At 44.3% G+C, this 24,164-nt stretch overlaps 1 protein-coding gene across 6 annotated transcripts in view; it reads right to left on the reverse strand.

Moving 5' to 3' along the window:
* Window positions 1-433: 433 nt before the first annotated feature.
* LOC113636475 (paramyosin-like) overlaps window positions 434-24,164 on the reverse strand; it is a 23,827-nt gene continuing 96 nt past the window's right edge. The window contains exons 1-18 of one of the 6 annotated variants that reach the window (XM_027136608.2): window positions 23,950-24,164; window positions 23,770-23,840; window positions 21,793-21,876; window positions 21,352-21,564; window positions 21,051-21,137; window positions 20,679-20,849; window positions 20,476-20,568; window positions 15,609-15,779; window positions 15,413-15,502; window positions 12,257-12,427; window positions 6,000-6,086; window positions 5,616-5,786; window positions 5,314-5,406; window positions 4,958-5,128; window positions 4,758-4,847; window positions 1,032-1,124; window positions 749-904; window positions 434-564 (exon numbers count right to left, since the gene is read on the reverse strand). The exon at window positions 23,950-24,164 is cut by the window's right edge and continues 96 nt beyond it. In XM_027136608.2, coding sequence (XP_026992409.1) covers window positions 457-564; window positions 749-904; window positions 1,032-1,124; window positions 4,758-4,847; window positions 4,958-5,128; window positions 5,314-5,406; window positions 5,616-5,786; window positions 6,000-6,086; window positions 12,257-12,427; window positions 15,413-15,502; window positions 15,609-15,779; window positions 20,476-20,568; window positions 20,679-20,849; window positions 21,051-21,137; window positions 21,352-21,564; window positions 21,793-21,876; window positions 23,770-23,840; window positions 23,950-24,118 — 2,289 coding nt within the window. In that variant the 5' untranslated portion in view covers window positions 24,119-24,164 and the 3' untranslated portion in view covers window positions 434-456. Of the gene's footprint in view, window positions 565-748; window positions 905-1,031; window positions 1,125-4,757; window positions 4,848-4,957; window positions 5,129-5,313; window positions 5,407-5,615; window positions 5,787-5,999; window positions 6,087-12,256; window positions 12,428-15,412; window positions 15,503-15,608; window positions 15,780-20,475; window positions 20,569-20,678; window positions 20,850-21,050; window positions 21,138-21,351; window positions 21,565-21,792; window positions 21,880-23,769; window positions 23,841-23,949 lie in introns of all 6 variants that reach the window. The other 5 variants (XM_027136607.2, XM_027136611.2, XM_027136614.2 and 2 more) reach the window with 5 other exon arrangements.

A 24,164-nucleotide genomic window follows, 5' to 3' on the forward strand; every position in this document is an offset into this window, starting at 1 on the left:
GGGCAGCTCTCCACATCTTTTTTCACCATAGCCATTTAATTTAGTGGTGTGTTACGTAAATGCATAAATTTTCCACTACAGCAGCCTTCCTGAATATTTTCCAGTCAGTGCACTCAACTGGCCCACATGAGCAACCTCTGCTCTTCAGGACTGTTTTTTTCACCTGCTTCAGACCTGGTTTATCTGAATGCTGGTATTAGCATAACAAAGATGGTCTGAGTAGCTGAGCTGGGGGGGCGGGGCTCCACACGGTACGAGCCGGGATGTTTCTCATTGTCCAAATGGTTTCTCATTGCTATAAGTTTCTCATTGTCCAAATGGTGATGGGATTTAGGCCGCTTCAGCCACTGTGAAGAACAAGTCTTCGCTTGGGAGGGACAAAGAACTAATGGAAGAGCAAGTAGTGAAGAAAATTGTTCCTTTTTCTTTTTTTTCTTTTCTTTTCATCCAGACGGTTTATTTTTTAACTGCTCCCACGCCCTGTCCACACACTGATTCTGACGAAGATCCACTTTGGCTCACACTGCTTTCTGTGTCCTTGGTTCCAAGACATTTGTCAGATTTCTGTAAAAAGTGGGAAAAAAGCAGAGTTAATGTATGAAGCTATAAAATATCCATCTTCTTGCTGGCCCATGACTGATGGCTTAGTGAAAAAAAATAACCTTAGTAACCTTAAAATAAAATATAACAATACATACACATCATCATACAGCATGAACATGAAAAGTCTTTGTTTTTTCTTACTTACACATTTTATAATTTTTAAGAACTTTCTCTTGATTTTGTCTCGCCGTGTCAGTCGCACTGGGTCCACGTGGGTCTTCAGGCCAGACATCTCAGCTTCAAGCTCATCAGTGGACTGCACAGCATTTTGGTGTCTCTCCTCAGCTTGATTCAGGGACTCCTGAAATAGTACAAATACAAGGCTTGCTTTATTTACTATCACAAATGCATTCACACTCAAACTCTTCACTTATCATTCATTCTAAAAAATCAATTGTGGAAGAAAAAGCACAAAATGCCCCCTTTACCTTCAGTAGATGCTGGCTGAGGGTCAGACTCTGCTTCAGCTCGTCCTTCTCCATCTTCAGACTGGGGTGACCCTTTAGCTGTTGGTCATGCTCCTATGACACACGGTGCAAACAGAGGAAACATCTGTTATTTATCAAGGTGTCACCCCAGACTTTTCCTGATTGGTGCCGGACTAAATATACAAGTTTCTAAAGAACGTTGTTTTAAATCCCCAGAGGTACTGTACTGTATTTTATATGCCATGATTCACATAATCTAAACCACTCTGAGTTACTTTTTTATACAAAGCTTATTCTGTGTGGTTTAAGTTACACACCCAAACATAAAGGGGATTTTGTGAAACTCCGTCACCTTACATTGCATTAGATTAGATTAAATTTTATTGTCCGTACGCATTTGCAAGATGTACAGTATATACAGTATGAGTCAGCATACAGAGAGGAGGTGCAACAGCTAACTGTGTGGTGTAGAGCCAACAACCTGTTTCTGAATGTTGATAAAACTAAAGAGATGGTTGTTGACTTCAGGAGAGCACGGAGTGACCGCTCTCTGCTAAACATCGACGGATCATCTGTTGAGACTGTCAAAAGCACCAAACTTCTTGGTGTTCCTCTAGTGAAGCACTTTACCTGGTCACTCAACCCCAGATCCATCACCAAGAAACCCCAGCAGCATCTCGACCTCTTACGAAGGCTGAAAAAACCCGATCTCCCTCCCCCCATCCTGATCATGTTCTATACAGGGACCATTGAGAGCATTCTGTAAGGATAGGATAAAGGGATAATATACAGATGGATATATAGGTATGGATATACCAGATATACAAGTGTGATGCTTTAGACATGAAATATACACCCTGTTATATATTATATACTGATATTGACATAATATATATAGGTGGGTGGACATCGGAAGGCAGAGTTCTGTAAGAAGACAAAGCTGTTCCTCAGTCTACTGGTTTTTGTCTGGAGGCTCCTGAATCACCTACCGGTGATAAGGGGGACAAACAATCTATGGGCAGGGTGCGAGGAGTTCCTGTGATGCCCTGGGCAGTTTTCACCATTGTTGCAGCGCCTTGAGGTCTGAGGCTGTGCAGTTCGCATACCAGACTGTGACACAGTTGGACAGGAGGCTATAAATCACACAGCGATAAAAGTTCACCAGACTTTCTCAGCTGTGCTAAGACATTCTTGTACGCTCATTTTTTCTTCCATGTACAAGTTGGGCACAACGATGTCCGTAACGTGCTGTCGGGGTGGTACTGTGTGGTGAGGCTCCAGAGTAAAGAAATGTACCCAACCCGAAGTGACCCGAATCGCTTTTCACCCGAACGCGACATGCATAATGTTTTTTTTTTTAAAGAAAGACCCGACCCGAGACAAACCCGTAAAAATTAGACCCGAGTCCGACCCAACCGGTTGGCAATTTTTTAAACCCGAATGGACCCGAATGTTGCACACACCTATGCAGCCCTGCACGCACCGCAAGCGGTCTTGGCAAACAGAGGAGAGGTTGGAAAAGGACTCGAGTCGATGCACACACACGAGATACAGTAGTTCGGGTCTTCTCGGGTCCGTTCGGTAAAAACACATTAATGTTAAATTCCCCTAGACTCCATGCCGCTATTATTATACGCGCCCCGTGTCCGACGTGAAACTTTTAGACCCGAACCCGCTCGGGTCTTGGGTCGAACCTCGGGTTTTCGGATCTAAGTGGACCCGCGAAGACCTCTACTCCAGAGTTTTCAACATATAACGGAAGCCTTCGTTCTCTACAACACTGAGAGGGCACAAAACTTTGCAAATGATATAAAGAATTTACTGTTATTTTCTTTGCATACGTTGAGGTTGGTGGTAACTTTGATGTGTGAGCTTGCTCCATAGTGAGTTGAAGAGGATCCGTTCTTTTAATGTAAGCCGTTTGCTACTGTGGTTCTGTAAGCGGTACATCAGAATGGTGCCTCATTAATGTATGTGCGCTCTCAGATTTGTTGTGTTCTTCAGATATTTGACGTTGGCATTGCACATGTTCAGAGGTGGCAAAAGTACACACATCCTTTACTCAAGTAGAAGTACAGATACTCATTTTTTAAAAGACTCCAGTAAAAGTAGAAGTAGTGACTACACTCTTTTACTCAAGTTAAAGTAAAGAAGTACTTAACATGTACATGACATGTACTTAAGTAAAAAGTCGCTGATACTACTATCTGTTTAGTGTCACGCTGGACGTCATGTTTTATTTATATATTTATATATTTATATATATATGTATATGTATATATAATTTTGGAGTGTGCTGATGGATATTTGTGTTCATCAGCCACAAGATTGTTACGAAAGTCAGGCACTGATGTAGGTGAGGTAGGGTCGAGTCAGCGTTCACATTCATCCCAAAGGTGTTCAGTAGGGATGAGATCAGAAACCCACCACATATAGCAGGAAAGGTCAGGTGACCCAATACTTTAATTGAAATATAATGTATACCAAGTGTATCACCAAGGCCATATCCCAAACTGTAGGGAGATTCCAGCTCTGTGCTTCAAAACAACTCAAAATTATTGTGATGTTTTACAAATGACAAAATTAATGTTAATTAAATTAAGCACTTGGTGTTTTTTGGGTTGACACCAGGGGCAGTTCTAGGGTTTCACTTTTAGGGGGGTTTTAGCCCTCAGTGAGAATTTAAAACAGGAAGAGTTCTATATTATATATTATATGACAACTCTGGTAATAAGAATAGTGACATTTCACTGCTTTTGGTTGCCGTCTTTGCGTCTTTCCGCCGATTAACGTTATAGATAAACGCCTCCAGCTCTGACTGCGCGTGCACGCTGCGCGTACCTGTGCTTCTCCATTCTAATAAAGCAGACAGCTGAAGACGCACGTGTGAAACACTACAACACACGCGTGTAAAAGCAAAGTAAAAATAATCGCTCTTGGATCAAACTGATAAATAATTTTCTTTCCCATCGACGACACGTCCTGCATTTTAACGTCATTTTTATTGTTTATTTATGAAAGTAAAAATGATCCTTATAGTTTTATAGGCTGAGATTACAGACAGGGGGCTGGAGACACCCTAAAAAAAGGAATGGTCTGCCCCTGGGTGACACAATTCACAACGCATTCGCCAGGAATCCTTTTTGACGCAGATTATTACAAACATCTCCCTCATATATGGCCTTGTGTGTTCAATATCCTCGTTGTTAGTTATTTTAACATCGGTGACTCCCTCTGAATTAACATTAGTAACGAGTCTGTTTTGAAAATGTAAGAAGTAAAAAGTACACATGAGTAACCTCTGCACATTTTACACATTGCATGACTTTTGGCACTCTCGTTTGTGCCTTGTCTGTAACGAAAGCCGAAATAACGCCACAATTCATCTTTGTACACAGGGGCGGGAGCTGGAACAACTGTTTTATCCTCCATTGCAAGCAACTATATTATAATTATGCTAACATTAGTGGAGTTCTAGTATTTAATGTCATTTGTTCAAAGATAACACGACTGCAATCTAGCGATCGGGATATAAGCTCAAAATGAAACAACTTAAATGGATCTTGTATGATTTTTTTTTATATCGATATTGCGTTTTTGAGAATCGATGCAGTATTGGCAAACAAAATATCATGATACTCACCTGCATCGATATTATATTACACCCCTATTAAACACACACACAGCTCACAACAGCGGTCATATTTTCATGACATGAAAATTTACCTTCAGTAACTCACTGTCTGTCAGAGTCTCCATCATCTCTTGGTATTCAGACCTCATAGGCTCGTGAGACTCCTGCTCTTGCTCACACTCCTAAAACACACATTAAATGAGCCTCAGCATGCAGCATAAAGATGAAAAGTCGTCATACTGTCCACTTCTATTAAAACCAGGTGTTAATGAAAAGGTTTCTTCTCACTTACATTCTTTATCTTATCACACTGCAGTTGAATATCAAAGAGATGGTTCCACATGTCCTTCATTGTGTCTCGTGGTGACTTCACCTCTGCTGTCAGGTTAGACTTCTCCTGCTCCAGCTGAGTGATGGTCTCCACAGCCTTCTGGTGTTTCTCCTCAGCTTCAGCCAATGAGGTCTGAAAGAACACTAATAAGTCTTATTGACTTTATTTTCCTTTTACACACATTCAGACACTTTTAATTGCTGACTCATAATGAGGGTAGTCTAAAATGTAAAACACACACACACACACACACACACACACACACAAAACACACACAGAGTTCACAACGGCAGTGGTAGAGCAATAAGAATATTCACCTTCAGTACAGTTTCACTGTTTGTCAGAGTCTCCATCATCTCATGGTAGTATAACCGTAGAAGGTTGTGAGCTTCCTGCTCTCTCTCACACTCCTAAAACACACACAAGGGGTCAAATGTCAGTGCTTAATCTTCACATATGCAGTGGGCTACTTTTATTCAATAAAAAACTAATAACTTGAAATTACAGATTTAATTTTGGTTAATTGAGCCTCAGCATTCAGTATAAAACATGAAACGTCTTCATGCAGTCCACTTCTAATAAAAGGAGCTGTGTAATGAAAGGGTTTCTGTTCACTTACATTCTTTATCTTATCACACTGTAATTGAGTATCACTGAAGTGTTTCCACATGTCCCACACGATGTCTGTCAGTGACTTCACCTGGTCTGTCAGGTTAGACTTCTCCTGCTCCAGCTGAGTGATGGTCTCCACAGCCTTCTGGTGTTTCTCCTCAGCTTCAGCCATTGATGCCTCAATTAAGAACATCGATTAAGTCTTATTGACTTTATTTCCCTTTCACACACCTTTCACACACATTCAGACACTTTTAATTATATTCAGACTCATTACTTATGAGAATTGTCTAAAATGTAAAACACACACACACACACACACACACACACACACACACAAACACAGAGAGAGAGTTAACAACAGCAATGGTAGAGTAATAAGAATATTTACCTTCAGTACAGTTTCACTGTTTGTCTCCATCATCTCACTGTACTGTACTTTCAGAAGGTTGTGAGCCTCCTGCTCTCTCTCACACTCCTAAAACACAATGTTTGAACAAGGGGTCAAATGTCAGTGCTTTATCCAAGATGGCGGCGCGGCAGTAGCACGCAGCCGCCACTCCGGATTCAATATGATGTATTTACGTGTTTTTAAGGTTTTATTTGTGCTTTTTCGCCTGACTACTGCTTGTACATGGACACCAGAGACAGCGGTGTTCATGTATACAACCACCAGGAACTAATAAAGTACAGAAATTGTGCAACAACCAACCTGCACGATGATGTACTGGATAGGCTACGCGACCTCGGCTTACTGCGGAGACCAGGCCTCCAGTCCTCGGTGTTGCCTGATACCGGAGACCAGGGGAGGGGACACCGAAAGCGGTGCGCGAGGAAGCGGAAGCGCGGTAAGCGGGCGGGTGTTCGTGCTAGGCTAAAAACAAACCCTAGCCGGCCGGCCCTCCCATCCATTCTACTAGCCAACGTTTGCTCCCTGGGCAATAAACGACTACATCCGACTCGAACGATCTACACAGCGAGAGAATAGTAACTGCTGCGTCTTTGTGTTCACGGAGACGTGACTCAGCAACAGAGTTCTGGACGCCACCATTCGGCTGGACGGGCTAACTTCATTTAGAGCCGACAGAAATGCAGCTCTGTGCGGTAAGACTCGTGGTGGTGGTATGTGTTTATATCAACACGGAATGGTGCAAGAACTCTGTGCTTGTTTCTACTTACTGCTCATCATGAAGTTTGTGACTGTTAGATGCAGGCCATTTTATTTACCACGGGAATTTACTACTGTTTACATTGTAGGAGTTTACATTCCTCCCAGCTCTAATGCTAAAGAGGCGCTAAATGAGCTATACGGAGCTATTAGCGACCTACAGAATGTTCACCCCGACGGACTGTTTATCATTGTCGGAGATTTCAATCATGCAAATCTCAAGTCCATCCATCCATCTTCTACCGCTTATCCGGGGCCGGGTCGCGGGGGCAGCAGTCTAAGCAGGGATGCCCAGACTTCCCTCTCCCCAGACACTTCCTCCAGCTCTTCCGGGGGAATACCGAGGCGTTCCCAGGCCAGCCGAGAGACATAGTCCTAGGTCTTCCCCGGGGCCTCCTCCCGGTTGGACATGCCCAGAACACCTCCCCAGGGAGGCGTCCAGGAGGCATCCGAAACAGATGCCCGAGCCACCTCAGCTGACTCCTCACCCTATCTCTAAGGGAGCGCCCAGCCACCCTGCGGAGGAAACTCATTTGTATCATCATATCATTTGAGATCCTGTATCCGGGATCTCGTCCTTTCGGTCATGACCCAAAGCTCATGACCATAGGTGAGGATAGGAATGTAGATTGACCGGTAAATAGAGAGCTTCGCCTTGTGGCTCAGCTCTTTCTTCACCACAACAGATCGGTATATCGACCGCATCACTGCTGAAGATACACCAATCCGCCTGTCGATCTCTGGCTCCATCCTTCCCTCACTCGTAAACGAGACCCCAAGATACTTAAACTCCTCCACTTGAGGCAGGAGCTCTCCACCAACCTGAAGGGGGCAAGCCACCCTTTTCTGACTGAGAACCATGGCCTCGGACTTGGAGGTGCTGATTCTCATCCCCGCTGCTTAACACTCGGCTGCAAACCGTCCCAATGCACGCTGAAGGTCCTGGTTTGAGGAAGCCAGCAGGACAACATCATTTGCAAAAAGCAGAGATGAAATCCTGTGGTCCCCAAACCGGCCCCCCTCCGGCCCCATACTGCGCCTAGAAATCCTGTCCATATAAGTAATGAACAGGACCGGTGACAAAGGTCAGCCATGCCGGAGTCCAACATGCACCGGGAACAAGTCTGACTTACTGCCGGCAATGCAAACCAAACTCCTGCTCCGGGCATATAGGGACTGAACAGCCCTTAACACAGGGCCCCGGACCCCATACTCCCAGAGCACCCCCCACAGGTCACCTTGAGGGACACAGTCGAAAGCCTTCTCCAGATCCACAAAGCACATGTGAACTGGTTGGGCAAACTCCCATGAACCCTCCAGCAACCTGGCGAGGGTATAGAGATGGTCCAGTGTTCCACGACCGGGACGAAACCCGCATTGTTCCTCCTGGATCCGAGGTTCGACTATCGGCCGAATTCTCCTCTCCAGTACCCTGGCATAGACTTTTTTTTTACAGGGAGGCTGAGGAGTGTGATCCCCCTGTAGTTGGAACACACCCTCCGGTCCCCCTTCTTAAACAGAGGGACCACCACCCCAGTCTGCCAGTCCAGAGGCACTGTCCCCAACCTCCACGCGATGTTGCAGAGGCGAGTCAACCAAGACAGCCCCACAGCATCCAGAGACTTGAGGTACTCAGGGCGGATCTCATCCACCCCCGGTGCCTTGCCACTGAGGAGCTCCTCAACTACCTCAGTGACCTCAGCTTGGGGAATCGACGAGTCCACAACGAGTCCAATTCCTTCCACCATCCGAGGATGTCCCGAGTCGAAGTCAGCAGATTCCCACTCCCACTGTAAACAGTGTGAGCAGGTCACTGCTTCCCCCTCCTGAGGCGCCGGACGGTTTGCCAGAATTTCTACGAGGCCAACCGATAGTCCTTCTCCATGGCCTCACCGAACTCCTCCCAGACCCAAGTTTTTGCCTCCGTAACCAACCGGGCTGAAGCTCGCTTGGCCCTTCGGTACCTATCAGCTGCCTCCGGAGTCCCCCGAGCCAACCAGGCTCGATAGGACTCCTTCTTCAGCTTGACGGCATCCCTTACTTCCGGGGTCCACCACCGGGTTCGGGGATTGCCACCACGACAGGCACCGGAGACCTTACGGCCACAGCTCCGAGCGGCCGCGTCGACAATGGAGGTGGAGAACATGGTCCACTCGGACTCAATGTCTCCAACCTCCCTCGGGATCTGGTTGAAGCTCTGCCGAAGGTGGGAGTTGAAGATCTCTCTGACCGGAGACTCTGTCAAACGTTCCCAGCAGACCCTCACAGTACGTTTTGGTCTGCCAAGTCTGTCCAACTTCCACCCCCGCCATCGGATCCAACTCACCACCAGGTGGTGATCAGTTGACAGCTCCGCCCCTCTCTTTACCCGAGTGTCTAAGACATACGGCCGGAGGTCAGATTAAACAACCACAAAGTCGATCATCGACTTCCGATCTAGGGTGTCCTGGTGCCATGTGTACTGATGGACACCCTTATGCTTGAACATGGTGTTCGTTATGGACAAACTGTGACTAGCACAGAAGTCCAATAACAGAACACCACTCGGGTTCAGGTCGGGGGGGCCGTTCCTCCCAATCATGCCCCTCCAGGTGTCTCTGTCACTGCCCACGTGAGCCTTGAAGTCCCCCAGTTGAACGACGGAGTCCCCGGTCGGAGCACTTTCCAGCACCCCTTCCAAACATGCCAAGAAGGTTGGATACTCTACACTGCCATTTGGCCCATAAGCACAAATAACCATGAGAGACCTATCCCCGAAGCGAAGGCGCAAGCAAACAACCCTCTCGTTCACCGGGGTGAACTCCAACACATGGTTGCTGAGCTGGGGGGCTATGAGCAAGCCCACACCAGCCCGCCGGCTCTCACCATGGGCAACTCCAGAGTAGTAGAGAGTCCAGCCTCTCTCAAGCTGTGTGTGGAGGTGAGCCCAACTATATCTAGTCAGTATCTCTCAACCTCCCACACCAGCTCAGGTTCCTTCCTCCCCAGCGAGGTGACATTCCATGTCCCTAGTGCCAGATTCTGTGTCTGGGGATTGGGTCGCCGAGGCCCCCGCCTTCGACTGCCACCCAATCCACATTGCACCGGCCCCTTACGTTTCTCCTGCAGGTGGTGGACCCACAGGAGACAAATCTCAAGTCAATACTCCCTTAATTCCATCAACATGTGGACTTTGCTACAAAAGGTGAAAACATGCTGGATCTTGTTTACACAAACATTCCCGGCGCATACTGAGCGGGGCCCCGCCCCCACCTCGGCTACTCAGACCACATCTCTGTTATGCTAATTCCAGCATACAGACCACTCATCAGATGCTCAAAACTGTTTATGAAGCAGGTGAAAACCTGGCCTGCAGGAGCCACCTCTGCTCTTCAGGACTGCTTTGAGTGCACGGACTGGAACATCTTCAGGGAGGCTGCAAACCTACAGGAACTTGGAGGAGTACACGTCAACAGTGACCAGTTACATTGGCAAGTGCATTGATGACGTGACCATCTCCAAGACCATCACCACACGCTCCAACCAGAAGCCATGGATGACTGCTAACGTGTGTGTGCTGCTGAGGATTAGAGACCTAGACTTCAGAACAGGGGACAGGGCGGCCCTAAGAACAGCAAGGGCCAAACTGTCCCGAGCCATCAGAGAGGCAAAGCGCGGACATGTTCAGACAATCCACAGCCACTTCCAAGACAGTGGGGACACCCGGCACATGTGACAGGCAATTATGAACTACAAGACTGCTTCACCTGCCTGTGATAGGGACGCCTCCCTCCCAGATGCACTGAAAGACTTCTACACTCAGTTTGAAATGCAGAACAATGTAGCGGCAAGGAAGACCATCCCTCCCCCCCGATGACCAGGTACTCTGTCTATCCCTGGCTGACATGAGGAGACCTCTATGCAGTGTTAACCCACAGAAGGCTGCTAGACCAGACAACATTCCTGGCAGGATGCTCAGGGAATGTGCAGAACAGCTAGCAGATGTCTTTACAGACATCTTCAGCATTTCCCTGAGCAGCGCCGTTGTTCCTACGTGCCTCAAAACTACCACCATTGTTCCTGTCCCAAAGAAGTCTACAGTGTCCTGCCTCAATGGCTATCACACCTATAGTTATGAAGTGCTTCGAGAAGCTTGCCATGAGGCACATCAAGACCCAGCGACCACTCTCCGCTAAACATCGACGGATCATCCGTAGAGATCGTCAAGAGCACCAAATTTCTTGGTGTTCATCTAGCGGAGAACCTCACCTGGTCACTCAACACCAGCTCCATTACCAAGAAAGCCCAGCAGCGTCTTTACTTCCTACGAAGGCTGAGAAAGGCACATCTCCCTCCCCCCATTTTGACCATGTTATACAGAGGGACCATTGAGAGCATCCTGAGCAGCTGCATCATTGTCTGGTTTGGGAACTGCACCATCTTGGATCGCAAGACGCTGCAGTAGATAGTGTGAGGACAGCTGAGAAGATCATTGGAGTCTCTCTTCCCTCTATCATGGACATTTACACCACACGCTGCATCCACAAAGCCAACAGCATTGTGGATGATCCTACACACCCCTCACACACACTCTTCACCCTGCTGCCTTCTGGAAAAAGGTACCGAAGCATTTGGGTCTCACGATCAGACTGTGTAATTGTTTCTTCCCACAAGCCATCAGACTCCTCAATAACTGAACTGAACTGTACTGAGCACAACACACACACATCATCTGTATGGACTGCACAGACCCACACAAAACACACACAGACACATCACACTGTTTACATGCTGCTTACATCCATCAAACTGTTTACATGCTGTTTTGCACACTTTTCTGCTGTTTTGCACAAACTGTCCAACATTTCAGCCGTACTGTACAATATCTCAGTCATCTTGCATATACTATACAATATTTCAGTCATTTGCTGTTTTTGCACAATTCTTTATATTATCACAAGGACCTGCTGCTAAGAAACTGTGTTCATTCTAATGTTACTGCACATTCAGTATTCACATACAGTATATACACTGGGCGGTCGGCACGGTCTCTGTTTACTGTTTATTGTCTTTTGTGTATTGTATTTTTTGTATTTTTTGTTTTGTCTTGTAACTTTTTGTCTGCACTGTCTTTGTCCTACACTGTCTTTTGTCCTGCACCGTCTTGTCTGTCTTGTCCTGCACTGTTTGCAACAGGTTGCACAGTTGCACTTTATGTGGCTAAGACTACTTACAAAGTCCTATCCCTGTCTTTGTTTTATGTAGCACCCTGATCCTGGAGAAACGTTGTCTCATTTTGCTGTGTACTGCAACAGCTATATATGGTTGTAATGACAATAAAAGCTTCTTGACTGACTTGACTTGACTAATCTTCACATATGCAGTGTTCTACTTCTATTCATTAAAAAACTAAAAACTTGAAATTACAGTTTTCATTTTGGTTAAATGAGCCTCAGCATTCAGTATAAACATGCTTAAAGAAAAAGTTTCTTTTTACTTACATTCTTTATCTTATCACACTTCAGTTGAGTATCACAGAGCTGGTTCCACATGTCCTTCATTGTGTCCCGCAGTGACTTCACCTGGTCTGTCAGGTTAGACTTCTCCTGCTCCAGATGAGTGATGGTCTCCACAGCCTTCTGGTGTTTCTCCTCAGCTTCAGCCAATGAGGTCTGAAAGAACATCGATTAAGTCTTGTTGACTTTATTTCCCTTTTACACACATTCAGACGTCACCCGCTTTTGTGCCTTGTCTGTAACAAAAGCCGAAATAACGCCACAATTCAGCTTTGTACACAGAGGCGGGAGCAGGAACAATTGTTTTATCCTCCATTGCAAGCAACTACATTATAATTACGCTAACATTAGTGGAGTTCTAGTATTTAATGTCATTTGTTCAAAGATAAGATGACTGCAATCTAGCGATCGGGATATAAGCTCAAAATGAAACAACTTAAATGGATCTTGTATGATTTTTTTTATATTGATATTGCGTTTTTGAGAATCGATGCGGTGAGATGAATCGATGAATCGATGGCTGGATGGGGCTGACGCTTCTCTCCAGCAGCAGTTCTCACACACAGACTGGAGTGAATTCGCTTCACAGGCCACCACTGATTCCATCACAAACATCAACACCTGCACCAGTGCTGTCCTTGATCACATCAATAGCTGTGTGGATCGGGTGACTAGACTAAAAAACATCAAAGTGTTCCCCAATCAGAAGCCATGGATGAACCAGGAGGTCCGTCTCCTGCTCAAAGCACGCAATACCGTATTCAGGTCTGGAGACCGGGGGGCCTACAGCGTCACCGGAGCCAATCTGAGGAGGGGAATTTGCAAAGCCAAACATGCTTACAAACAACAGATTGAGGAGCACTTCAACTCTGCTGACCCCTGACATATGTGGCAAGAAATACAGGCTATCACTGCCCCCAAACCACCCAATGCACCTGCAAACAGTTCTGCCTCATTCCCCAACGAGCTCAACCTCTTCTACGCTTGCTTTGAAAAGGGGAACTTGCTCAAAACAAAGCTGTTACCAGGTGAGCAGCCACTTACACTCTCCACCTCTGAATTGTGTGCCACCCTGGGAAGGGTGAATGCAAGGAAAGCAGCTGGCCCTGATGGCATCCCTGGTCGTGTACTCAGAGCATGCGCGAAGCAACTGGCCGAGGTCTTCATGGACATTTTTAAGTCTGCTACCATCGACTTTCGTCCCGTCGCACTCACACCGGTCATCTGTGCTTCGAAAGACTGGTCCTCACCCACTTTAAAGCCTGTCTGCCACCCAGCCTCTGGACCCTTACCAATTTGCATATCGCCCAAATAGATCAAATGAGGATGCCATTTCCACCATACTTCATTCTGCCCTGACTCACTTGGATAAACCCGACACCTATGCCAGGATGCTGTTTGTTGATTTCAGCTCAGCCTTTAATAGTTAGCCCTTCCATGCTAACCCTGAAGCTGGAACAACTTGGCATAAGCACACAACTCTGCAATTGGACTCTGGACTTCCTTACGAACAGATCACAGTCTGTTCGTCTGAACACTGTCACCTCCTCCAGTCTCACCATCAGCAATGGGGTCCCCCAGGGATGTGTATTGTCTCCACTACTATACTCCCTTTACACCCATGACTGCATACCTGTCCATACCACAAACAGCATTATAAAGTTCACAGATGACACCACAGTGGTAGGCCTGATTGAAGGTAACGACGAGACGGCTTACAGGGAGGAGATCCAGCACCTAGTAGCATGGTGTGAGGAAAATAACCTGGAACTTAACACCAAAAAGACCAAGTCCTTTGTGGTCATTGTGGATTTCAGACGTGCTGGCAATCACACTCATCCTCCAATTCACATCAACGGAAATCAAGCCTCGCGTTAGTTCAGGCAGGCCACGCAGTAAGCTGCATCAGCTGCTAATCAGCCGTCCACAGGCGCACCAATCCGGCACGACTTCCGTAATTTCCTTCCTTTAAATCCTCGCCTGCAAGCGCTCCCATGCATTGCCGCTGCTGCGATCCAACACCCTCCTCCGTCCATGACTCCTCCAGCAGAACCTCTCGCCGGGACCGATCAACCGCTATACAAAAAAAAAAAAAAGGGCAATTCGGTTCTGATTCTGAGTAAAAAGGGGGGGGTCTATTCTTTCCCCATGCTTGCGCATGGACAGGCGCGCGGGAAAATTCTCCCAGAACAGAACCATCCCGCCAACACTAACTGTATGCTCTCATCCTTCTTTACGAAGTGGTCCTGACTGAACTGCTGTTGAGCGTGTACCTAGCTTCAAGTTCCTTGGAATACACATCTCTGAGGACCTCACCTGGTCTCTGAACTCCTCCATCCTGATCAAAAAGGCACAACAGCGCCTATATTTTCTGAGGAGACTAAAAAAGTCTCATCTGTGCTACAGGACACGAGAACATTTACCACTGTACCATTGAGAGTATCCTCACAAGCTGCATCTCAGTGTGGTATAGCAGCTGCACAGCTTCAGACCGTAAAGCCCTTCAAAGGGTGGTGAAAACCGCCTAGCAAATCATTGGTATTAAACTACCCACCTTGGAGGACATTTTCAAAACACGCTGTTTGCAAAGGGCGAGGGGCATCATCAAAGATCCCTCTCACCCCAACCACGGACTGTTTACACTTCTCCCATCGGGCAGACGCTACCGTTGTCTCGGAGCCAGAACAAACAGACTGAAAAATAGCTTCTTATATATATATATATTCATAATGTCATTCCTGTTGTACAGCTATATCTGTCATACCACTTCATACTGTATCATACTTATATAAAAACCACACTATATAAACCCTTACTCAGTTATATGTACATATTACTACACCTTCTGTATAACATCATACCCTTATTTATTACACTGCTACTTGTAAATAAGCTATCTATGCACTTCTGGTTAGAAGCTAACTGCATTTCATTGGCTCTGTACATGTACCTTGCACAATGACAATAAAGTTGAATCTAATCTAATCTAATCTAATCTAATCTAATCTAATCTAATCTAATCTAATCTAATTGGCAAACAAAATACCATGATACTCACATGCATGAATATTTTATTACACCCCTATTAAACACACACACAGTTCACAACAGCTGTCATATTTTCATGAAATGAAAATGTACCTTCAGTAACTCACTGTCTGTCAGAGTCTCCATCATCTCTTGGTATTTAACCTCCAGAAGCCTGTGAGCCTCCTGCTCTTGCACACACTCCTAAAACACACATTGAGCCTCAGAATGCAGCATAAAGATAAAAGTCTTCATACAGTCCACTTCTATTAAAAGGAGCTGCTAAATGACAGGGCTTCTTCTCACTTACTTTCTTTAGCTCATCACACTGCAGTTGAGTATCACAGAGGTGTTTCCACATGTCCCACACTGTGTCTTTCACTGACTTCACCTGGTCTGTCAGGTTAGACTTCTCCTGTTCCAGCTGAGTGATGGTCTCCACAGCCTTCTGGTGTTTCTCCTCAGCTTCAGCCAATAACACCTTAAGGAATGACAATATTGACTTTATGTACTTCTGCACACATTCAGACACTTTTATATTCTGACTCGTTACTTATTAATGAGCAAAGCTGCTGACCAGGTACTCTGTCTATAGACGGTCGACATGAGGAGAACTCTATGCAAAGTTAACCCACGGAAGGCTTCAGGATGCACAGAGAAACAACTAGCGGATGTCTTTACGGACATCTTCAACATTTCACTGAGCAGCGTCGTTGTTCCTACGTGCCTCAAGACTACCACCATTGTCCCCGTTCCAAAGAATTCAACAGTGTCCTGCCTCAATGACTATCGTCTCGTCGCACTCACACCCATAGTTATGAAGTGCTTCAAGAAGCTCGTCATGAGGCACATCAAGACCCAGTTATCACCATCACTGGACCCCCTACAGTTCTCGTATCGTCCAAACCGCTCCACAGACGATGCCATGACACTTATGTATGAATGCTGTTCATAGACTTTAGTTCAGCATTCAATATAATCATCCCTCAGCACCTGATTGGGAAGCTGAGCTGCTGGGACTAAACACCTCCCTCTGCAACTGGATCCTGGACGTCTTGACTGGGAGACCTCAGTCAGTCCGGATCGGGAACAGCATCTCCAGCACCACCACACTGAACACTGGAGCTCCTCAAGGCTGCGTGCTCAGTCCACTGCTGTTCACTCTGCTGACTCACAACTGTGCAGCAATGCACAGATAAACCATATCATCAAGTTCGCCGATGACACGACCGTGGTGGGTCTCATCATCAAGAACGACGAGTCAGCATACAGAGAGGAGGTGCAACAGCTAACTACCTGGTGTAGAACCAACAAGCTGACTCTGAATGTTGATAAAACTAAAGAGATGGTTGTGGACTTCAGAAGAGCACAGAGCCCCCACTCTCCGCTGAACATCCACGGATCATCTGTAGAGATCGTCAAGAGCACCAAATTTCTTGGTGTTCATCTAGTGGAGAACTTCACCTGGTCACTCAATTCAATTCAATTCAATTCAATTCAAGTTTATTTGTATAGCGCTTTTTACAATAGACATTGTCTCAAAGCAGCTTTACAGAACATAAACACAGAGCAGAAGGTAAACATAATTAATGATAAAGGAAATAACGAATAATAAAAGAAATAAGAATTAACAGAATAAAAATTCTAGATTATTATTAGATGTATATAGTTCTCAGTGTGTATGTATTTATTCCCCTATGAGCAAGTCTGAGATGACTCAGGCAGCAGTGGCGAGGAAAAACTCCCTTAAATTGGTAAAGGAAGAAACCTTGAGAGGAACCGGACTCAAGGGGGAACCCATCCTCATATGGGTGACACTGGGGGTGTGATTGTAATATACAGTCAGTTAAATGTTGTATTGGTGTAAGGATCAAGGACTTCTGATCTCCTGAGTACCACAGAGTCTAACTGGAGATGTCTCAGGATTCTTAGAGTCGGCCTCGGGTCAGTGGACGTCCAAAGGCTTCGTCCCACAGAGGACGTTGGGAGCTGGTACAGTGTCTGGATGCCTCGGGATGGGTACAAAGAGAGAAGCAGTGGAAAGGGATTAACATATCTGCTGTTCATAAAAATGTGCTGGTCTGATGTACTGGTGCATGATATTATGGGAAGTATTATGTGTACGCCTGACTAAAGAGATGAGTTTTTAATCTACATTTAAACTGGGAAAGTGTGTCTGAGCCCCGAACACTATCAGGAAGACTATTCCAAAGTTTGGGAGCTAAATAAGAAAATGCTCTACCACCTTTAGTAGACTTAGATATTCTGGGAACTACCAGAAGTCCTGAGTTTTGTGATATCAGAGAGCGTGAAGGATTGTAACGTGTTAGAAGACTAGTTAGATACATGGGAGCTAAACCATTAAGAGCCTTGTACGTAAGTAGCAGCAGTTTGTAGTCAATTCTATACTTAACAGGTAGCCAGTGTAGAGTTGATAAAATTGGGGTTATATGGTCATACTTTCTTGTCCTAGTGAGAACTCTGGCAGCTGCATTTTGGACTAACTGTAACCTATTTATTAAAGATGCAGGACAACCACCTAGTAATGCATTACAATAGTCCAGTCTAGAGGTCATGAAGGCATGAACTAGCTTCTCAGCATCAGATACAGACAGGATGTTTCTCAGCTTGGCAATGTTTCTAAGGTGGAAGAAGGCTGTTTTGGTAGTATGGGCGATATGATTTTTAAAAGACAAGTTACTGTCTAATATGACACCGAGGTCTTTCACTGTCGAGCTACTTGTAATAGTACATCCCTCTAAATGGGAGTTAAGTTGTGAGAGTTTATGTGCACTGGTTTTTGGACCTATGAGTAGTATTTCTGTCTTATCGGAGTTTAACAATAGAAAGTTGCAGCTCATCCAGTCTTTTATCTCTCTAAGGCACTGAGTTAATTTGGACACTGTGGCTATTTCATCTGGTTTTGATGAGATATATAACTGTGTGTCATCAGCATAACAATGGAAACTAATCCCATGTCTTCTAATAATGTTCCCTAATGGAAGCATGTATATAGAGAAAAGCAGAGGTCCTAGAACTGATCCTTGAGGGACCCCATAATTAACTGGTAGTAAACTGGAGGATTCACCATTTAATTCTACAAAATGGTATCTGTCAGACAGGTAGGATCTAAACCAGCTTAAAGCCTGACCATGAATACCTGTGTAATATTGTAAGCGATCTAGAAGAATGTTGTGATCTATAGTGCGAATGCAGCACTAAGGTCAAGTAGAACTAATAGTGACATACAGTCTTGGTCCGAAGCTAAGAACAAGTCGTTTGTAACTTTAACAAGTGCAGTTTCTGTGCTATGATGGGGCCTGAAACCTGACTGAAACTCTTCAAGGATGTTGCTCTCCTGTAAGAAGGAGCTCAGTTGAACAGACACAACCTTTTCAAGTATTTTAGACATAAACAGAAGATGTGAGATAGGTCTGTAATTTGATAGTTTATTAGGATCTAAGTTAGGTTTTTTGATGAGTGGCCTAATAACTGCCAACTTAAAAGACTTCGGGACGTAACCTAAAGATAACGAGGAGTTAATAATATTAAGAAGAGGCTCACCAGCTTTATGTAACACTTCTTTCAGTAGTTTAGTTGGGATGGGGTCTAGTGAACATGTTGTTGATTTAGCTGTAGTAATAAGTTTATCTAACTCTTCCTGTCCTGTACTTGTAAAGCTGTCAACTCAACACCAGCTCCATCACTCAACACCAGCTCCATCACTAAGAAAGCCAGCATCCTGACCATGTTCTACAGAGGGACCATTGAGATCATCCTGAGCAGCTGCATCACTGTCTGGTTTGGGAACTGCACCATCTCGGATCACAAGACCCTGCAGCGGATAGTAAGGACAGCTGAGAAGATCATTGGAGTCTCTCTTCCCTTTATTATGGACAATTACAACACACACTGCATCCGTAAAGCTAACAGCATTGTGGATGACCCCATACACTCCTCACACACACACTCTTCACCCCACACACCCCACTTCACCCCACACACCCCTCACAGACACTCTTCACCCCATACACCCCTCACCCTCCTGCCGTCTGGAAAAAGGTACCGAAGCGTTCGGGCCTCACGACCAGGCTGTGTATGACATTTCAGTCATTTTGCTCTTTACACACACACACTGTCTAACATTTCAGTCATTTTGCTCATACTGTACAATATATCAGTTGTTGCTGTTTTTGCACAAACTTATACACTATCTTAGGGACCTGCTGCTAAGTTTTCTAATATTGTCTGAGCTAACAGTATTTACATACAGTATTGACACTGGTCGGTCGGCGCTGTTTTTTGTTTACTGCCTTTTGTGTACTGTCTTTTTTGTATTTCGTCTTGTGCACTGTCTTGTCTGCTTTGTTTGTATTGTCCTACACGGTCTTGTATTTCTTGTCCTGCACTGTTTGCACCAGGTTGCACAGATGCACTTTATGTGGCTAAAGCACTATTCGGACGGGATTAGTTCTACATGGGGACGTGGGGGTAAAGTAATTATTACCAGAGCTTCTCGGTGATTTTAGTCCCGTCTGAATGTGCCATCTCGGTAATCATTACGGACAATGTCGGTAAAGATTACGGCGACTTTTACCTTCTGTAAAAAGGTCCGGAAAAATTACCTCAGGTAATACTGATCCCGTCTGAAAAGACCTGCTGTAAATATGTACGGTAAAATTCCATCATTTCCTGTTTAAAGTAGTTTTTGGCACGTTTTTCAAACATGGAGGCGCCAAGTTGTCTGTTTGCACACGTGATAACAGGAAGCAACGTCATACGCACATGACGACAAGGAGGTTACTGTGGTGCGTAAAGCGAGTTACCCCTCCCACTTCTGCTAGTTTTACTGAGACGTCTTGTCCCGTGTGAATTGGCCAATTAATATTACAGACGTCCTGAGGTAAAATTGGATTACTCACCGTCCCCACGTAGAACTAATTCCGTCCGAATAGTGCTTAAGACTACTTACAAGTCCTAGCCCTGTCTTTGTTTTATGTAACACACTGATCCTTGAGAAACGTTGTCTCATTTCGCTGTGTACTGTAACAGCTATACAGTATATGGTTGTAATGAAAATAAAAGCTTCTTGACTTGACTTGATTAAAACAGTCTAAAATATAAAACACACACACTGTTCACAACAGCGGTCATATTTTTGTGACAAGAAAAATTACCTTCAGTAACTTTTCATTGTGTGACAGAGTCTCCATCATCTCTTGGTATTTAGACTTCATAAGCTCGTGAGACTCCTGCTCTTGCTCACACTCCTAAAACACACATTAAATGAGCCTCAGAATGCAGCATAAAGATAAAAGTCTTCATACTGTCCACTTCTATTAAAAGGAGCTACTCAATGAAAAGGTTTCTTCTCACTTACTTTCTTTAGCTCATCACACTTCAGTTGAGTATCACAGAGCTGTTTCCACATGTCCTTCATTGTGTCCCGCAGTGACTTCACCTGGTCTGTCAGGTTAGACTTCTCCTGCTCCAGCTGTGTGATGGTCTCCACAGCCTTCTGGTGTTTCTCCTCAGCTTCAGCCAATGAGGTCTGAAAGAACATTAAATAAGTCTTATTGACTTTATTTCCCTTTCACACACATTCAGACACTTTAAATTACTGACTCATTACTTATGAGAAATGTCTAAAATGTAAAACACACACACACACACACACACACACACACACACACACACACACACACACACACACACACACACACACACACACACACACACACAGAATATTGACCTTCAGTACAGTTTCACTGTTTGTCTCCATCATCTCACTGTACTGTACTTTCAGAAGGTTGTGAGCCTCCTGCTCTCTCTCACACTCCTAAAACACACACAAGTTTGAACAAGGGGTCAAATGTCACTGCTTATAATCTTCACATATGCAGTGGGCTACTTTTATTCATTAAAAAACTAATAACTTGAAAAAACAATTCGATTAAATGAGCCTCAGCATTCAGTATAAACATGAAAAGTCTTCATACTGTACAGTCCACATCTAATAAAAGGAGCTGCTTAATGAAAAGGTTTCTTCTCACTTTCTTTAGCTCATCACACTGCAATTGAATATCACAGAGCTGGTTCCCCATGTACTGCATTGTGTATCGGAGAGTCTTCAACTGGTCTGTCAGGTTAATCTTCTCCTGCTCCAGCTGAGTGATGGTCTCCACAGCCTTCTGGTGTTTCTCCTCGGCCTTCTGGTGTTTCTCCTCGGCCTTCTGGTGTTCCTTATCGGCTTCAGCCAACGAGTCCTGAATGAACATCAATTAAGGCTTATCGACATTTCACACACATTCCAACACTTTTAATTATTGACTCATTACTTTGTCTAAAATGTAACACACACACACACACACACACACACACACACACACACACACACACACACACACACACACACACACACACACACACACACACACACACACACACACACACAGAGTTAACAACAGCAATGGTAGAGTAATAAGAATATTTACCTTCAGTACAGTTTCACTGTTTGTCTCCATCATCTCACTGTACTGTACTTTCAGAAGGTTGTGAGCCTCCTGCTCTCTCTCACACTCCTAAAACACACACAAGTTTGAACAAGGGGTCAAATGTCAGTGCTTAATCTTCACATATGCAGTGGGCTACTTTTATTCATTAAAAAACATATAACTTAAAATTACAGTTTTCAATTTGGTTCATTAATCTTCATATATTTAACCTTAGAAAAGCACACTGAGATCTCTCGTTTCTAAAAATCTTTTTTACAACAGTGTCCTGGCCAACATAGGCAGCATCACAGTTCATGCAGGTTTAACAAATAGCAGCCATACAAGCAAACAATTACACAATCATCATACAAATTAAATCAAATTACAATAGAATAAAATAAATAATGGAAAGAGGATCAATATCTGTACATAATCAAGAGGCTAACACAGCACAAGGATATTCTGGAAGCTAGACTGATCAATCAGGAGACAATTTAAAGATCTGCAAAATACCTGTACATAAAGAAGGTACATGGTCAGCTTTATGGATAACTCGTTAAAAAACACACTAGACTTTCCCCGAGACAGAGAGCTCGGGATTGAGCGAGAACACCGAGCACTAGTACGGAGGCTCAATAATCCACACACAGAGCCATGATCCATATCAGTAAAATTTAGGAGCTACACAATGGAAGAGGAGGTGCTTCAGAGAGCCTGGTAAAAAAAATGAGGTGTTCTGCAATGATGCTATGCTCCCTTCAACGTTGACCATGACTTCCCTCCTGAAGTGCTTAAGAAACGTCGGGAAGACGCTGAAGCCAAGAAATTGTTAAAAGACACAAAACAAATAACATTTCAGTGTAACATTGTACTCTCAAATGTTTGCTCCCTGTATATAACTGTATTATCTGCATAATAGTCAAATTTTTAATTGTGAACATTTTGATCCATACTGTTAATATATAGAATAAATAGAGGTGGTCCTAGGAACGACCCCTGTGGCACACCTTTAGTTACATTGGGTGAACAAGACCATCTGAAACTCTTCATACAGTGAGTTCTGTTTCTCTTTGAGTTATCAAACCAACCAAGAGATGTTTAGACAGTCCAATGCTGCTGAGTTGCTGCATCAGTATGGTGTGATCATCAAATGCTTTGGACAGATTAGGGTCTCATAGTGTTGCTTATTGATTAGATTCGGTTAAATTAGTACTGTTTAGGCTTCTGTAGTTGTGCTGTTTTCTAAAACCAGACGGAAACTCAGACAGGATGTTATTGGTAGAAAGGAATTCCTTCAATTGAATGAATACCTTGGCCAGGACAGACAGCTTAAAAATGGGCTGGTAATTGTTTAGTCATGTAGGATCTCCACATTTAAACAGGGGAAGAACGAAGGCTGATTTTCATATACAAGAAATTTCATTAGTGGACAAAAGTGGTATGTCAGATGTGTGGAAATAAATTTTGCTGGTAACTTAAAAAGACATGTCTGACTTCTAGACACTTCAGCATTAGCCAGGGAGACCTGAAGGAAACAGCAATAAGGACGATAAAGTCTACAATACAATGTGCAACATGGAATCCTGGTGTTTTTGGTTCTTCTGGTGAAATTTGAATGCATTGTTTTCCTGATAAAGACTAAGATATAATATGCAATATGTTCATCAAAAATAAAGGCTGTAATGACAAATTATGGCCTAATATTAAGAAAACATTCAATGTTGCTATGCTGTAGGAACATATAGAAATGTGTTCAGAAAACATTCTGGTGGACAACCTAAAATAAGATGATTAAAAAAAGAACCAGCTATAATGTACTGTTGTGAGGCAGTGCAGAGATTTGCTCTTTATTTAAAAATAGACTACAATGTGCCAATAGTGTAAAGAAACATTAGATTGTGAAGCTGCAGTTCTGCCGTCAGTAAGAGAATGTAAATGTTCACTATAGGGTTAAAGTTAGGAACAGAACAAACTTACCTTCATCTGGTCCTGAACAACCTCTGTGAGTCGGACCAGAGCCGGTTCTGTGGCTCCGTTGCACACTGGGTCTAAATGCAATTAAAATACAAATAAATCCATCACACATCATTGTCTATTATTAAAGTCCTGAATTGTACACAAGTGATGTTTCCCACTTCTGATCCTGTGTATTTGTACCTCCGGGGTCGCTTGTGTCCTCGGGGTTCGCTGTCGTTTTGTTTCCATAGGTCCATTTAACTAAATAGTAAATACCGGCTGCCGCGGCTGCAGCTCCGGTCGCTAACAGCAGAGGGCGCAGTGGACGCTCCGGTGAATACGCCCTAAATACACTCAGAAATTTGTCCATTTCATCTTTCACAGTAACTTCAGGAAACACTTTTACTCCCACAAAC

Source organism: Tachysurus fulvidraco, chromosome 2 (assembly GCF_022655615.1).
Source record: "Tachysurus fulvidraco isolate hzauxx_2018 chromosome 2, HZAU_PFXX_2.0, whole genome shotgun sequence".
Lineage (NCBI taxonomy): Eukaryota > Metazoa > Chordata > Actinopteri > Siluriformes > Bagridae > Tachysurus > Tachysurus fulvidraco.